At 36.6% G+C, this 18,986-nt stretch overlaps 1 protein-coding gene across 1 annotated transcript; it reads right to left on the reverse strand.

The window, feature by feature from the left end:
* Window positions 1-5,058: 5,058 nt before the first annotated feature.
* On the reverse strand, window positions 5,059-17,632 carry LOC146001878 (caspase-1-like). The gene is made up of 6 exons (XM_083139587.1): window positions 17,569-17,632; window positions 16,674-16,759; window positions 12,768-13,021; window positions 10,155-10,330; window positions 9,576-9,726; window positions 5,059-5,575 (listed from the first exon to the last, which is right to left on the reverse strand). Exons 1-6 carry the CDS (start codon window positions 17,614-17,616, stop codon window positions 5,316-5,318), a joined length of 975 nt encoding a protein of 324 aa, XP_082995713.1. The 5' UTR covers window positions 17,617-17,632; the 3' UTR covers window positions 5,059-5,315.
* Between the last annotated feature and the right edge of the window lie 1,354 nt (window positions 17,633-18,986).

The following is an 18,986-nucleotide window of genomic DNA, read 5'->3' on the forward strand; positions in this document are numbered from 1 at the left end:
TACCTAAACTAACCTACAATGGTAAACCTAACGGTCAGATGTTCGTTGATTGATTTAGATTATTTTACTTCACATTTCTGCCACTTTTGGCTAATCGCGAAGATGAGGATGAGGGAGTCGTAGAGCGCCGAGCTAACCATTCCGCCACGAAGACCGGAGAAAAGTGAATACACAAAGAAAACAAAAAACTATTCTCTCAAAAAGCATCGGGTTCCATCCGTTTCTGAGGTGCATTGCACAGTGGTTCGGATCAAAATTTAAACTGTAGGCCCAGTTCCGATTAGCCTGTCTGAGCATACAATGGGCTTAAATCAAGCTTTAAAAATATTCTCGAGCCTCTTGAAGTTAGTGATAAAAGACAGAACATTTGACTATTTAAAAATATTAGGGATAATAAATAATACGTATGTCCAAAAATTTGGCCAGTTGGGAGAAGCGATCAGATTGCCCCTATCGCATTCCCAGTAGATCCGCACCTGAATGTAGAGAAGCAGAGGAAAGTGTGCGGTTGGGTCCATTCTCCCCATTGGCGGAGGGGGCACGTGCCTGGTCGGGGGGATGGGTATCGCCGAGTTCCCGTTACTTTGGACCATAATATTGCAACTCTATAATTGTACGTTTATCTCTAGCTGCAATACTATCTTAGCGTTTGGTGGTCACATCTAATACTCCAACAGCGTTTCTGTTTTTCTGGGTTTTTTTTTCACATTTTCGGATCTGACCCCGCCAATAAAATCCTGGGTAAGGAACTGATAGAGCCGTCCATGTTCAAAGTCATATGCGTTAAAACCGCACCTCAAGAGAACCTAATGCAATCTGAAGGAATTTGTAGCTTTAGGTTTTTTGCAGAATGCGGTCAAACTTGCTAATGTGAAATAGGACTTGGTCAATGATAGGGCGTGGATGCGAAGGATTTTTCCCAAGGTCCGATCTTCTCTCAAGCAAAAGTTTCATATTTTTTTCTCAAGGTAAGTTACCAGTTATATCAGTACGTATCTTGGGTGAATATGGTAGCTGTGTAGGTCTGTGTTAACATATCACTCATCAGGGACGTCGTTAGAGGGGGCACTGACCCCGGCAAACGTCTACGTGGCCCCGGGAAACTGTTCTGTATTTGCTGGAAATTTTACTTTGATGACAAATATTGCAAAATAATTCTTCAGTAAATTTTGCTTGCAGTTTGAAACACTTCTTCAATTTTCAGTAGCAGAAACCAAAGCAAGGCATTTCTTTCTTATTTCCCTGTTTCTTGCTTGCTTGAACACGAACAGATGTATTGAGAGGGGATGCAATTAATGGTTTTGTGGTCCGCCCCGGTCAGAGAAGTCTTGAGACCTGTTGAAAATGCATTTTTCCTCCTTGCTGCACACCAGATCCAGGATCCCCCCAAAACCCGCACTTAATCTTCATCTGGCCCTGCACTGGCTCCATGTGCGCCGAAAGGACGACACAAACAGGAAGATTTAGCTACGAGTGGCTAGAACTTTCTGCGCTAATTATTTTATGGTTCAGAATAGATATCCTCATGCGTTTCAAATTCCAAGAACAGAATTCTATTGTTTGTCCCTTTTTCGGCGCGGGAATGAATGACATAGCGGTTATTCTCACATGCACTCAACCCTCCTGTTAATGACCTGCCCTGCAAGGAGGGAAAGGCCACTTTCTGAAAATTCGAAGAAACATCGAAGCGGTCGGTTCATCTGTTGATTTGGTGGACAGTTGATATCTGTCAGAGAGTTTGAAGTAGGATTTGTTGTCCGAGCGGTGGTTGTCCGGCTGCAGTCCTTTCCCGAAATCCTGCAAATATCCGATTTTAATAATGTGTAGTAGTAATTAAATTTACTTCATTAACAGGATTAAGCATCTTGTATATGGTAAGTTGCAATATACCAAGAAATTCATCTTGAGCGCATTTACTCCTCCCCCAACATTTTCGTCTTTAGATGCCGGCTGCCGATAAGGGATAAGCCCCTTCCGAAATCAAATTCTGGCTACCTGCCTGACCACCAGGGATCGAACCTTGAACCTTTCGATTGATTGATTAGTTGAACTGGTGTTTTAAGTCCACTTTATGCACAGTAAGGCTAATCGGGACTGGACCTACAATTTAAAGTGAGATCCGAACAACTATGTGCCTCCATCGGGAATCGAACCCAGGCAGGTTGTTGAACCTACCGAACCAAAGACGAGAGAGTAATCATTTGAGCGTGTGGGAACTTTGTTTTATCCACTGCCATCATATATTCAGTTTTCCACACACAAATAAGATTAATTTTAAGAAATTAGACGTGTGCATATAATTTTTTATCGTCATCATTTCCCAAGTGAACAATCAGATGCCATAGAAGACTCGGGCCGGCCCTTGAACTAAGAGATACCGGATTCGATTCCGGTATGAACGGTATGCATGGGATGCCTATCTTGAACTAACTCATTACGCACACATTTCATATTTGCACTGTTGCCAATACTTGTAAACCTGGTTCCAGCACTTTATATCTAAAACCACGGAAAAGGGTTTTAAATACTTCTCAATGTTTTCCAGCAAATTTACAAATCTAAAGACTAATAACATTGTTCTTGGTCTATAAGACATTAAGCTAATGAGTTCTTCTGCATTTAGTTTCCCGAATAATGGCTGGATATTTCTCAAGAGTATATCCGTAGACTGTTGGGAGCTACAGAAGAAAATGATGCTCCTTTCCTATTGATTTATTGAATAGGTGTTTTAAGTCCACTTTATATACAGTAAGGCTAATCGGGACTGGTTCTACAGTGTAAAGTGGGATCCGAACCACTATGAGCATCCACCGGGTATCGAACCCGGAACCCCTTGATTACAAGGCGACGATGATACCATGCTCCACCGAGAAGGCCCTTGATCCTTTTCTTTCCATCTTTCTATATATATATATAATGTATGTACACAGTATAGGCCTATATGGTGTATAAATATTTTGTTAATTTAGAATAGTTTGATAGAAAAAATCTTACGTTTGGGCCCCCCCAAACTGATCAACCTAGCTACGTCCCTGTCACTCATCCATTCCTTTATTTTGGACCTAACAGCTTTTAAGCCGTTTTGTCCATTATAATATGTATATAAAATATGCATAATTGCTTTACATTAAAAATACCCAGCTTTTCCCCCAATTTCACAGAAATTAGATACAAAAAGAAAAACGTTCCCCCTTTACAATTGTATGCTACACTTTCTTAAAAATGTTTTTCTTTAAAACAAGGTAAGTGTTTTTCTAAGTGCAAATTTATTTGAATATTTTGCTCCCTTGAAGTACATATTTGCGTGCATATTTTAGGCATTTTAAGTACCTAAACTTGCCCTACTTGTGACTGTGGCACTGAGAAGGTTTTTCCAGCCATGCGAACTGAGACAACTCGAACTTCTCCGTTCGTAAACTTGCTGATTTGCAAGATATTTGATTTTCATTTGCCGGAGAATTGCTGCAAGTTGTAAGCTTCCAGAGAGCAAGAAACCACTGCTCTTCACCGGTGCAAGTGTGTGGAGGAGGTGCCATCTTTAAAATGACCAAAATATGGCGGTTTGAAGCTCACTTGATCAGTGTTGCAACCTTGAGGTCGTTTTGTAAATAACAGTTGCCACTTCATGTACATTTGAGTTGTATACAGTCTGTCTATAAATTCCGTGGGACTCTAAGGTTTTTAATTAGATTCACCTTCGTACTATGTGTCGTCCAAAATGTAAACCGGAAAAGTAGAAGACAGAAAGTCCAGTGTGAACTTCCGGTCCGCAACCTTGGCTGTCGGTGATAAGATGCGAAAAATGGGGCATGCGAAGAAATAAGCCCATACATGTGCGTGTGTAGTAGAAATTGAAGTCAAGGTTAGCTTTCTTATTCATGAAACTATCTTCTAGAATTTTACAACAAGCAAGTAAGATTTTCCAAATACGCATATCTATATATTCCCAAAAATGAGCATACGTCGGATCTTGCAATGATTTTCGTAATTGCATTAGGATTTCTTCGGAAATATGATAAATGCTTAAGGCAAGGGATAATGTATGAAGCCCGAAACGCTCTGAAATAGAGTTAATAGTTGGGGTTCAACTTACATGAGGCCATGGAGTACAATTTTAATTGTTATGTTGTAATTGTTACTATTTATCAATAACCACGCTTAAATTATAAGCAATGATATTTTCTCTAAGCAATTTGGCTTAATATTTACATTAAAATTACATTAACCATAGCAATATTTATTTCTACAAATAGAGCGTGTCACTACACAAGCTTTCAAAATATGGTGACAAACAACTATTTTTATTAAAGCGCCGATTTGACGCTACGAAGAAAAAATATAATGACATTTTATCCTAAATATGTCATTTTAGCCCTTAATTTACATTAGCACTCCCCTGAAATCATTCGTACCCCATCAGATTAGAAAATCTGGATAAAATATTATAACATCGAACCAAGAAAAATACTAAAATTGGAAAATACCCATTTACAAAGCACTAAAATAGGAAATCTAGGATTTAGAAAGATGCTATAATAGGAAAAATAAGAACTTTGAAAATAGACCTATTAGAAAATAGACTCAGAAGGAGATTGGATAATGCAAAACAGGAAACAATCTTTTCAATGTAAATATTTAATCTTCAAAATGTTAAGATTTATAATAAAATCCGAATCAAAATTGATGTGGAGTTGAATATCAGCTTTCGTTCTTATGAATCTTCTTTTTTTATTCGAACATTTCCACTTCGAGTTTTTATTGATTTTCACATTTAAGGGTAATTTGAGTAAGAAGGGAACTTCAGATGACCACCAGTCTGACAAAGTACATTTTTCTTAACTCTTTCTGAAATTAGAAAAGAAAACAAACCTCTAATCTTATATGTACGAGACCGATTAAAATGTTCTTAGATTGAAGCCATTGTAGTTGAAAGGGTTGGGATATGGCAACCCACTTCACTGAGTTGAGTAGTGTCTATTTAATGATCTTTAATGCTAGTTGTAGTTGGCGCTGTGATCGCGCAGAACAGGCTACACCATTTCAGTGAAGTCTAGGATAAATACTTACCACGTTCAGCTCTTTGAATAAACCGCAGACAGTAACGTGATGTTCCAAACGTTATATTTATACATTTTTGATCTCCAAGACACTAGGTATGTGTGAAATTAACTACTCTCTTAGTACAGTTAATGTAGGTAAGTTTACAACTGAGTAATAAGTTAACAACAGATAATGTTTTCCTTTGTACATTTTTACTTGTATTATCGTCTTTATTAGATGAATTCACAGTTCATTGCTGCAACACTCGTAACTGTTCAGGATGACTTGATCGAATTCTTGGTTTGTATCTCGCTGAAAAGAATTAATCTGGTTAGCTTTGAAACAATGCAAGGCAACTGCTTCTTTGCATGGAATTCCTCATCAGTACAACGGGACTCGTAAAAAAAGGCTACGCGACGGCTAACTGAAGTCATCAGTGTTACCAGATCGTGTGTCGTTCCTTTCTGCTCAAGCACGTCACACAGTGATTGAATAAACCATGATCCTTTATCCTCGCTTCTCCATGAAATATAACCTGTTGTAAAAGAAAAGGAGATGACCACATGAAAAGAACGATAATTTCGCCCACTCATTTTGTAGACATCGCGATCAATGACAAATAATTGATACTTTTATCGGTCTTTCACTCATATTTCAAGTAACTCAAAAGTAGTTCTACTATAAAGTTCCAACAATGATATTCACAAATATAGTAAGTGAGTCTCAGTCTAATTCAGTATTGTACTTACACTTATATTGTTATCAATAACACGGCTTTATTTTTAATCGCTGGAAGCTATATATTTGTATCTTACCGACAGATGGCGTTAATGTTATATAACTTCGGGGGAAGAGGGCAATATTAACACACTTGACATAATATATGTAAGTTCTTATAATGGCAATCAAAATACAGTTACTGTGCGTACAAAAATATTAAAATAACTTTACAGCGTCAGCTTTAAATAGACAAAGATATTTTAGTCTTCAGACATAATAAAGTTTTAGCTCATGTTAAGCAGTGAATCAATTAGTTTCAAAAATTGAATAATGAAGTTATAATACAGATATTTCATTTTCTTCTTTTAGTTAAGGGGCATACAGTATGTAACATTCTTATTCGTACACATGGATTTTCAAAGAAAATGCTTTAATATCTGAAAGTAAATACACTCTTTTGAAATTGTTTCTTTACAATTAAATAACTAATATAATTAGGAACATAAAATCTTACCCAAATTATGTATAACCAATGACAATAATAAATTAAATGAAACTGAAAGAGAAACATGCCATTTTTTGTACAACTTTTCTATTCGTACACTTAATATAAAAGAAAATAGTATATTCAGAGCAAATTGTTCTAATACTTTGATGCGTATCCTTTGGCTTTAATTACTGCTTGACATCTGTTCTTCATAGAATTAACCAGTTTCAGACATGTTTCAGAGCTTCTTATTTTATTCCACTCGGCTTGCACAACAGTTTTCAACTCTTGTTTGGACTTGACGCCTGCTTTATGGACTCGCCTCTTCAAAATTGCCCATAAATGCTCAATGGGATTTAAGTCTGGACTTTGAGGTGGTGTTTGTAGTAGTTTGGGCACATTCCATATTAGCCAATTTATGTTAACTCGCGCCTTATGCTTACCGTCATTGTCTTGTTGGAATCTGTAGATAGGCGGCATGCCCATTTTTTTGGGCAGTCTGCTTTACATTCTTCTTCAATATGTCCAAATAGACATATGCATCCATGATACCATCAATAAACTGGATGGTACCAACACCTTTGGACCAACACCTTTGGACGACATACAGCCCCACATCATTAATGACCCACCACCGTGTTTAACTGTTGGAACTGTGTTAATGTGATCATTGTCTTTATTTGATTTTCTCCAGACCGTATTTATCCCATCTGACCCTTTATATATTAATCTTGGACTCGTCTGACCATATGACACTATCCCAAAATTCCTGGTCCTTGTGGATGTGCTCTTTCGCGAATGAAAGTCTATTACTGCGATTCACCTTATTTACATACGGCCTCTTTCGTGGTATTATGCCATGATATCCATGCTTCCACAAGGCACGTCTGACAGTTTGTTCGGACATCATCTTGCCAGCAACATTTTCTACTAACGGTCGTAACTGAGGAACACTTAGTAGGGGGTTTTCTCGCACTCTTTTTTAAAATAAAGCGTTCATCACGTTTATCCAACCGTCTCTCTCTCTCTTGGTTTTCTCGGCACATTCTGTGTTGAACCTTCCTCTCTAAACTTGTTTACTATGTATTGAACTGTGGAGTGCGATTTATTGACTGTTTGTCCAATGTTTCTTAACGAATAACCTCTAAGGGTCAAATTTATAATAACATCCTTCAGATCGGAACTAAGTTCCTTCACCTTGCCCATTTTGAACACGCTGATAGATAGACGATAGGCCTACAACAATACCTACGCCAGCATTCCGCTTGACGGGGAGCGCGCCTGCATGTTCAAACTGGTTACGAAGTTGCAAACTGCACGAAATCGCGCGAATAGCGGTGGCGCTGTATGCGAGAAAGATTGAAACTCTTGCCTGTACGAATAACAATGTTGCATGAAACAGCGTGTTTTTCTCTTTTCACACAAATTATATGCTCTGTTTATACACTTTGAACATACATTTTTATTGACAGTTGTTGGTGAAACCTTCATTAACATTAATTTCCAGGCACATATGAAAATGATTATATTTACTAGTAGATATGACATTTTTTCCTCGGAAATTCTATCTGTGTATTGCGTGACGGGCAAATGTAGCCTATGTGCTGAAGTGTCCACAATATCAAAATCAATCAAGAACAACGTCCCTTCTCTCGTCTTCAGGTGAACAAGGTTTGTTTGGGAATACAAAGTATATATATATATATATATACACACACACATGTTATTAAAAAAATAACTTTTTAGTCATAGTGTTTAGTCATTCAGCTATGCACCAGGATACTTTGTTCCTTTCACAAGTCCTACACGTTCCCGTGTCATTGTCCATAAAACAATGAATTCAAGTGGTTTGATCATTTGTTTTATTACGGACAAACATACGATTTTTATCTAATCCATTTAACTGTGTGAAATATTGTATCAGATAATATTCACTTCCATTCTTTATTCATGTGTCCATAATACTATACAATGCAATATAATCTTAGGTCTACATGTTAAATTGTGATACGGTTCAAGTGAACCTTGGTTTCCCCGCAGAAACTTTACAGAAAACGTCCATTATTTCAAAGAAATATTTTCATGTTCTAAATTGTGAAGATATAGATCATTCTGGGTTCTAATAAGATAAGCTGGCAATTGCTTAGCATACAGTTTTAATTAGGTAATCCGTTATCTAGTGCTTCTAATTTTGCCTCTTCTAACTTTTGGAGTATGTGCAGGGACGTCGAGAGCACTGGCCCCTCTGAAGCTATTATACTTATAGAGATTGAACTTAAGTATATAATGTATAATATAATATATTGTAAGATATAATCCAAATTTGCCCCCTAAAACACACAGCCAAGTTACGTCCCTGTGTACGTGAGTTTTAACATAAACCGGTAGGCTAATCAATTCAGATTGTAGAAAAATCTGTCAACCCGCCACGGATTTTACTAAAAATCTGGAAGATCTAGGTGATGCTTCAAAACTATATACATTTAAAAATTGATTTGAGATAGTTCCTAGTCAAACGGAGCCATAAGAAAATCAATATGAGATTATAAGATGGCTCGCCCGACCCTGTGGCCGAGTGGTTAGCACATCGCGCTGCGACGCCAAGGGTCCCGGGTTCGAATCCCGGTCGGGCTTGGTTGTTTGTGAATGTCCATTCATCAACTTCATCATTTCATCACTCATCCCCATCTTCGCAAATTAGCCAAGAGGCACAAAACGCGAACTAAATTAACTAAATCAATCAATCAATATAAGATGGTTCTTTTACAAATTCAAATTAATTTTGAATCAGCGTGCTCGTTCAGCTCCCGAAAATTTGCGTAATTTCAGTGCTTTAGAATTCCTTTTTTTCTTCTTACAGAAATAAGAAATGAAAGTGACCATAGATAACTGGATTGGAAAATGAGTTGAGTGGCTTTTCCTTTCATGTTATGAATACAAATGTAACTGATATCACCTGGAAATGTTGATCATAATGTCCTATATGTATGAATATTATCTCTCGCAATCGCAATAATACCGAAAAACGTTCATTGTTGTCCGAAATTGATTATAGGTTGATAAAAGAGCAAGCAATGGTAAATATGCAAATTTACTATTTTATGTGAAATTTCTCACAAATTTCACCACATTTTTCACATATTTTGTATAAAACGTTGCGATATGACAGTTGACTGTGTTCTGGTAAAAATAACACCTTGGTCATAATGACATAAGTATTCATAGGTACGTTACAAGTTATTCCAAGATAGTGGGTTCTATCAAAGGTTGAGTCCAACCCGAAAAAATCTTAGCTACGTCCCTGATTGTAATGTAAAATGTTGCATACCTGGAACTGTGGCGTACACAATCAAAAAATCTGCTTCTTTAGGTATGCTGTACTGTTTCTCTAAACTGGAAGAGTCTGTGTACGTCATCTCTTCAGATCCTTCCTGATGCATTACTTTCACCCCATCATCCGTTTTTGTACCTTTACATGCCTAAGAAAGAACAATTGACGTTAAATCGACAAAATAATAATTTGTTTGTCACATGCAAAACATTAGTATGAAGACTCATGACTATTTAACGTTAACTAAATTCGGGCACCTGGTAGCCTTGCATAAATGGTTATAAAACTAAAATTACCAAATATAGCCGACTGTAAAATTCTGGAGCCTCCATCTCTCCACAAACAAACGCATTCATTTATGCAAGGAATTCTTACAAAATGTCAAAAATCGTCAAAGTTATATTTGTAAGTTTTCATAGGTTCACCAGTGGCGTGGCCAAATCGCAGGGTGGATGTCATAACGCCCCCTTTGGCCCAGTATTTCTTAAAAGAAATAAAATGAACGTCAATGACAGGAAAATGGAAAAATGACTACTAAAATCAGTGAAGTTAAAATCAATGTTTTGTCTTCCTCACCTGGACAAAGAATATCTTTGGTTTCCCAACCAATGTGGGGCAATTATCCGGCGTGAAGTGTTTGTACAGTTTCTTCAGGTCGTACATTCCATCGCTGGCCCAGACATGCCCTTTCCTTCCGTGAGACATCACTACGATTATGATGCAGTCTGCCTTCGTATGGTCTTCTTCGGCAACTGGAAGAAAAACAACAACAAATTGATGATGACAATGACAGTTTATTGTACATAAAAGAGTGCAGGCTGTCATGTACGAGACTAACATAAATAGCTGTAGCATAGACGGATCTAGAATTTTCCTGGGAGGGGCACAGAATATGTTGTAAGCATGTAAGACGTAACTTTAGAAATATAGCTAATATACATGGGCGTCGGGAGGGGGAGACATTATTCATTTGAAAATACAAGAAACCAGAAAGTTTGTTACTCTTATTGTTGAGAACAGAAATATTCATTTAGTTAGTATTTCAACAGAATAATCTAAGTAAAAATGCATTGGATCGAAAACATTGAGTGAAAAATACATGTACAAGGTTATATTCTACCATTTCATCCAAAGAACAAAATGGTTCCACAGTTTTCAAAATTCTAATAATTACAGTTTAAGTGAGAGGTCACGCAACACACTTATAAAAAGAAAACCCTCCTAACATGTAAAGCCTTTTCTTGAATGAGACGTGCAAAGGTTAATATCAAAATGCATTCAGATACTAACTGAATAAAATGCAAAATAAATAATGGAAAATAGTTGTGCTGGTATTCACTCGTTTGGTGTATCGTGTCTCCACATTTATATAATAATAATAATAATTATTATTATTATTTCGAATAACATTTATTTTTGTTAGTTTATAATATTTATTATTGTATAATAACATTTATAACAGTGGTAATTATACTTATTATTTACCTACTATTCAACTTCTATCATTTGTCTGACCCATCCTGCAAATATTTCTGGCGACGCCCATGCTAATATATTATAAGCATATATGCAGATTTTTCTAGTTATTGAAAAAGCATCATATATACATACATATACATGCGGTATATTCACATCAAGACAATTACAACGGTAATTGAACGAGACGAGCTTGAGATTTCAGGAGGAACTGTCACAAACTTTGGAAATATTTGCCCTACACTTTCTCTTTGTGCCACCAGTTAACCAGGTAATAATGTTGTAATTTAAAGATATTCGATTTCCGGTGTCGAGTTATTTAATTGTCTAGTAAATATAGTCCCGAGTAATGTATTTGTGCTGAGCCTTACCAGGGTGCGAAATCCTGGGGGGACGGAGGCAGAGTTTTTGTGGCAACAAACAAAATATCAGGAATTACTTTCAATTTCAAATATACTTTACTAAGACTAATATCGAAAACAAACACAAATTAGTGTGGTTATGAGTGTTGAATGCTTTCTCTCTCAAGAGATCGTTAATAAGTCTACATCAATATGCACAATAAAAGTAAATCAAGAATGCAAAACAATAATAACTATGAAATCTAATTGATTTATATTAACATAACGCAAAAACTTGTATAATAAAACCACTTCAACTATTTCATAATTTATTAACATCTTTAACCAGTTAGTAAAGGAATTAGTTTGCCAGTTTACAATATAATAAATTGATTTCTTTATTTGTAATTAATAATAATAATATATTTTTAATTTAGTATTTTTTAACTTTTAATAACATTATAAATATTTATATCGTATAATTTATAAATATGTTTGTGTGGAGAGGGGGTTGTAGATTAAGATCTTTCTCCCTCCACCAGTCTTCAATGATTTCGCACCCTGAGCCTTACTTATTCTTTTGCTATCTGGAAAAGTATTGCTCGAATATTTTTGTTCATTGTAATATGATGCTACATATATACTTTTTATAATACTTAGTTATCTCTTTTTGAGGGGCACGTGCCCCAGTGCTCTCCCACTAAATCCGCCAATGAGCAGTGGCGTATTCTGAGTCCAAGATTGGGGCTATGTCACAATACTATAATGTTCAATTTTTAAAAAGAAATATGCTGAAGAGATGGGGGTTCCTCGTTCCCCTCTTGAGTAGTGGCATTGGCTCCAATTATTTTCTTTATTTTAGCGAAAGTAGCACTCTCAGAAGAATAAAAATAATTATTATTTATGTTGACTCATTGTCATAGAGATAGAAATGTCAATCAATCGCAATAATAAAATATAGGAGACATATGTATAACAAGTAAAGGCAATATGAAAGAAATAGGATTATGGGTATGAAATTGTCTATCTGGCGAAATAGAAACTCGGATAAACGCCATATCATTTTGTCTAATAGCTACGCCAGATATCTAACGCACTGACCCAAACACTAAAAGAATTCGTAACTGGGAAAACTGTAAGAATTTTACGATTTACTGGTTTGGATTTGAACGCAAAAAAAAGTGTGCATAAATTTTACCAGGCTTCCTTTTTCTTTCATTCTACGTATCTATAAGGAACCGAATTGTACTAATGTTGGTCCAGGGGTTGTCACTGTTTCATTTGTAAAATAAAGGGAAAGAATATGGCGATGGACTATTCACCTGGAAATACTTATGCTTCTCGCTGTACAAGAGTCTCACGAATGCTTTACCTTTTGCAAGAACTTCGTCCATTTCCATCTTCTTGCAGTCGTTGTACACTCTAACTTCAAAGTGGAGACTTTTAAGAACCTTCTTCAGTCTGTCCCTGTCGCAATCGCTACCTTTCCTTTCGGATAGGAAAAAGAACCATCCTTGAAAATGCTGTTGGTTGAAGATCAACGCCAATCCCCTCGGTTTGTGATTCATCTGGTAATATTCCTCATCTTTTGTCACGCAAACAGGCAATGTGTTTTTCTCAGGTGCCCTGGAACAATAACCATAACGTCAAATAAACAAAAGCAACTTGATACAGTTCGTCTGCGAGAGAGACTGCGCCCCGAACCTCCGAGTGGACGCCGAGCGGGGCCGAGCATGACGCTTGCCGGAGCTAAACGAACAGATGCGGAATTACACGAGAGGGCATTTGGAGGCGCGGCCAACGGAAAATTTCCACCCTAGAAATCTGCAGACTTCTGGCACGGACTTCTGTTCCGAAAACTTTTGCTGTCAGGCGTAAGTTTGGCAACGCAGAATACCACAAGAATTCCACCTCACCACGGCAACTGGACCAAGCCGACTGGTTCAAGGTTCATGTAATTCTCAGGGACGGCGCTGCCGGGGGGGCTAAAGGGGACTGAAGCCCCCCAAACCAGGCCTCAGCCCCCCGGTAGCCCCCTAGATTTTTATAGTACGGTAGACGCATTTCAACCGAAAACTTAAAAAGTAAAATTTCCATTTTCCATTATGAAACTTCCATTGGGGTAAGTACGTACAATGTTGAAGTACATTTTCTAGTTCGGTTAGATCGCAATTACTTTATTACGTTGTGTTCTGAAATCAATGAGCCACTGGTCATTCGATACTAAGTAATTTTCCAATCAGGAGTCGCCAAACTTGCTACGAAATCATCTGTCTGCCTGGAAGATGATTGTGAAATTGTTCTTTGATTGTTGTTGGCAGCCTCTGTAAATCGTATCACTATATTTCGGAATAGGTCTAACAGGTGTGACAAATTAATTTTTATAAGAAGGACGACGTTCAAAATCTAAAGAAGTTTTATGTTTCCTTTCTGTTTGTTAATTCCTCATTGGATACCGACAATTGCATGAGAGTTAGAGATGTTCTCTCATTGGTTTCAACGTTATATCTGTTCTTAAGTAACTAATTCTCCAGCATTCTTAAACCCGAAGGTTTATGGCTGCAGCAACACAAGCCTTTCTATCCTTATCACTGAAAATATTCGAGAGGGAGAAATACGAAGTTAAAGAATGAACCTAATTCCTAAACGTTAAAACATTGAAAATATTAAAATTGACCTCCCAGCCCCCATGGTCTAACGATAGAATTGCTGCCTTCATGTCCAGGGGTTCCAGGTTCGATCCCAGTAGAGGTAACATTTCATTAAGTCATTCAGATTCCATTAGAAGGGCTTCCCCTATGGCGTAATGGCAACGTCGTCAACTTGTAATAAGGGGTCACAAGTTCGATACCCGATGGAGGCACATTGCACAGTGGTTCGGATCACACTTTAAACTGTAGGTTCAGTCCCAATTAACCTATCTGTGCATAAAGTGGACTTCACAAAACAATTCAATTCAATTCCACTAGAAGCTGTAGCTCTCGTCCCGATTAGCCTCTGTGCATATAATAGACCTTAACATAAATTCAATCAAGTAATCATTGAAATACGGTGCAAATATCAGCAGGATTGATAGGGACATTGAATTTTCGCGATGCGCGAAATCGCGAAATGTGAAAAAAAAAATGAAATTTTGAACATTCTGCACGTAACTACACCCCCAATGATGAAATATGCTTGAGTTGTATTCGCGAAGTAATGCGAAATGTGTGCTTTTCCACGAAATGAACGCTTTTTCGCGAAATAACCGTGAAATATCATCAAATTAAGTAGAAAACACGCAAAAACCGGCAATCGAGGTTGTGTGCGCAAACTGTCGATTTGTAACGAAACGTTTGCCTAAAGTTTCCTACCACTTGCAGCTGAAGAACGTTTTATCTTCGATCACATCAGGAAGACGCTGCAAATTGGGATTTCCCATGCACATAATCTCAGTTCGAAAACTTCGCTCCCTGTCAAGCTGCATTCCTTTCTTCCCCCGAATATGCAATTTAGAAATGAAGTGATTTTGTGTTGATGTTTTCTTTTTGGTTGGACAGCTAAGTACTTGTGTATGTGTACAGTATATAAAAATGAAGTAGTTTATCAATTTATAACTCTTTTGTATGTTGTTTCCTCTCATAACGAAAAAGTGTGTGCCAATTTTTTTTTTCCACCGCTGGTATATACCGCTGATCTAACATTTTATTTACCGCTCTCCTCAGTTTTTATTTACCATAAATTTGTCTCCCTAAGGATTGAGCAATTTTCTTGCTCGCAGTCCTAGTCCTACATGTTAATTAATTATAATTTGTGATGTAGGAAATAATTTCTGCAGTACCGCCATAGTGGACAAACTTGATTCTGTGCAGAAGAATCAATCTTTGAAGCAAATCTAAAACTATTGATCCAATTCTATGCAGTATTTATGCACAATATATTCTTTAAAAAAAATCTTCAGCAGTTATAAGTATTTTCACTAATAAAAATGCCCAGTGTAAGAGTTGTAAACGTATATTCATTGCTTTTATGTCAATGTATTTCTCTCCTAGTGGAAGTGAAGTTGTAGTGAAAATATGTTTGTTCCTTGAGAGTGGCACCTCCTGAGTGGACGGTATTTCTCGCATTCTCCCTATTTTTATCCCTAAGTTCTGAATTCCAGTTGTTGAACAAGAAAAAAATAAGATATTTCATCATAGTAGAGAAAATGGTATCATTAACATACTTACTTGATAATCGAAATGGTAATGAGAGGTTGAATGCCATATCTATTCTGTCCTTTGAGAAAGAGCTTGCAAAATCTTTGGATTTAAACAAGGTTGTAGCTGCTCATTAAAACAGACGTACCTTATCGTAGTTTCTTGCTGTGGTTATTTTCTTATTTGAACAAAGACGTACTCAAATTCTTTACATAGTAAGAGCGTTACTTGTAGTATTTATACATATATCCAGCGAGTTGATAATGAGTGTATTTTTAAGGTGTATTTTCTTTACTGTTCATATGAATAGTAAGTATGTGATACTATTCCTCTCGATAATGGCTTAGAAAAAGAAAACAATACAATTATTGCATTTTATTTGACATAAAAGATTCGTGCCTGTGAAACAAAATGCAACATATGTAACATCTCAGGATCTGACTCTAAAGTAGGTCACTGGTAAAATTATACCGTATTAAAGTATTACTTAAATATCTTTTAGCCGATATTAGTTGGCCTTCCGAGAATTTGACCCGAAATCTGTAGCCCCCCCCCCCCCCCACTTATTTTAGGCTGGCGCCGTCACTGGTAATTCTCCCTGCCTTTCGACGAAAAGAACAAACATAGAATTTGAAATTGGTTCCTTAATCGCTCGAGCACTAGAATTGAAACCAAAAAACACACTTTTACACCGGCATCAGTAAAACTCTTTTATTTAGAAAAGGTACGATGTATCATATACATATATGAAAAAGCTAACATATAATTTGTCTAATAGCTACAGCTATTAGACAAATAGCTATAGCTAAGGAAGCCGAGTGGTCGCCTTGGGCTAAGATACAGGTAGCGCCGAACAAATAGAAATATAAAAAAATAATAAAAGAGGAAACAGATATTGTTTGATTTGAAAAAAAAAACAGATTTAGTAATAATGTTCTTGCTCGCTTCGCTCACAATTCAGTTGTTCCTATTAGTAGCTCAAGTTTACACCTATTACCTAAGAATAGTTATTATAAAAGATTTTTCAATCAACAACTAAAACTGGAGTTTTGCAAATCGAAAGCGATGCATAAGATGCATAAATAAATAAATATACTTACACGATTTTCCTCTTTTTATTTTTCACTGCGCCTTCAAAAGGAGATGCATCCCTGGCTGAAAATCTGGTTTCATCTCTTTGGCTTTTCTGAAATAAAAAGATTATAATTGATTATATCATATCTATGGCCGTTGTTTGCGATATAATGTGAACGGAATGTGTAGTGCATGGGATTACGGAGATGAAAAAGGGGGGACCGTGGTTCCCCAAGGAAAATCGATGTTAGCATCAAATTATATATTTCACACATGTACGTAATTTCTTTGTAACAATAATTTTCGATAATCATTATTATAAAAGACTGATAATTACAAGTAAGACTGGTACGGATTGTTGCAAGAACACAAAAATTTCAAGCTGAAAACGTGTTTTGGGGAAGTAATGCTTTGCTCCTGCTCTGAAAAAAAACTTCCGATGCACCTTACGAAGTAGAATTTTTAATTTACGAAGCTAAATTAGGAATGTCAGCTATGGTGTGCCCATGAATTTTGAAAGGGGTGTGTGACCTTTTCATATAGAATCTGATATTATTTTTTTAAAACGTTGGGTCCAAAAAAGGCAAGTGTGTATGACCTAAGACCACTGTGATTGTCCTTTTAACAGTTTTTACCATTGTGGTAAGGAGCAGGTGAACCTCATCCGAGTTGAGTAAATACAATAATCTAACAATATTTGTATTTCTTGTAAAAGTGTGTACTCTGAATTAATACATTTTTTTAAAAAGCTGTGAAGTATCTAAGTTACGTCATAGTAGAGTAGATCAAGTGTAAATTATCATAAATAATATATTTTGTTAAATGTTCAAACCCTGTCTATGAATATTATTCTTTCCAAAAGTACTTAGCTGTGAATGCATCCAAAATAGAATTAAAAATCATTCATCTTGACAACTTCACCTGTTCTGCTACGTTTGTTGCTTTCTGCTGAGAAGTCCGTTCGTCCATCTTTCCTTCACTGATGTCAAATCTTGTTTCGCTCTACTTTCCTTGCTAACCTTCTACCTGGCTTGTCAAAATGTGTTATCATATTAAATTCCTATCATATTTACTGATAAGATAAGTAAAATCTCCTTCTTTGTCAAAATTTGATGACGAGTAGGCTACTAAAGATTCAAAAAGCACATAAGCAAAAAATGGAATTTTTCATTGTTTTAAGGTTCAATTTTAAAATTAGTTTCATAACAGAAGTTTCAAAATTTTATTGCTTTTAATCTCATTTTGAAAAAAAAGGAGTAAACCCCGTTTGTAACTCTGTATTTTTGTACCACGAGAACCCGTTACTACTGCTCAGAAATTATTTTGACCAATAAATTTACCACTGAACAGGGTTCGACTCACAGTTAGTGTTGGGCGATATTGAAAAAAATATCGTCGAGGCGATATTAACTAGACGATATATCGTCACGATATTTGGCGATATGTTGTCACGATTTTTTAGCGACATATACCGTGGCAACGATATATCGTCACGATATTTTAGCGATATATATTGTGTCGGCGATATATCTCACGATATTTGGCTATATATATATATATATATCGTCACGATGCTTTAGCGATATATCCCGTGGCAACGATATATCGTCACGATACTTTAGCGATATATCCCGTGGCAATGATATATCGTCATGATATTTAGTTATATATATCGTGTCAGTGATATATCGTCCCGATATTTGGCGATATATCGTCAAGATATTTTAGCGATATATATCGTGGAGACGATATATCGCCGATATCACTATACGGAAAAAATATCGTATCGTATCGTTTGTGACGATATTCTCTTGACGATATATCGCGATATCAAATTTCTGATATCGTCCATCCCTACCACAGTAGACGTTGCCATAGGGCAAAAAAAATTCTGCCATTAAAATTTAACACTGCCTGTTAATTTACAAAAAAAACTGGACGCAATCTATTTAAATTTGAATGTTTTATGATGCATTATTTATACAAGGTGTTTCGTGGCCTTAAATCAAACTGCCAGGGTGGATAGAGACTGACCTACAGTCCAGCAGAAATAACTTGAGAGAAATGGCCGCTCTGTGAGTGATGCAACTGCGCTGGAATTGGCTAGAGCGGGGGACTTCCCGCTGTAACGGGCCAATGGAAACTCTAGAGTAGAGCATGATAGTATGTAGAGTTTCCGTTGGCCCGTTACAGCGGGAAGTCCCCCCGCTCTAGCCAATTCCAGCGCAGTTACATCACTCAGAGAGCGGCCATTTCTCTCAAGTTAATTCTGCGGGACTGTAAGTACCAATATGAGATAAGAGACCTCTGTCCGGAAATGCGCCATTAAAAAGTTACTT

This window comes from Lepisma saccharinum, chromosome 18 (assembly GCF_977018435.1).
Source record: "Lepisma saccharinum chromosome 18, izLepSacc3.1, whole genome shotgun sequence".
NCBI classification, from domain to species: Eukaryota; Metazoa; Arthropoda; class Insecta; order Zygentoma; family Lepismatidae; genus Lepisma; species Lepisma saccharinum.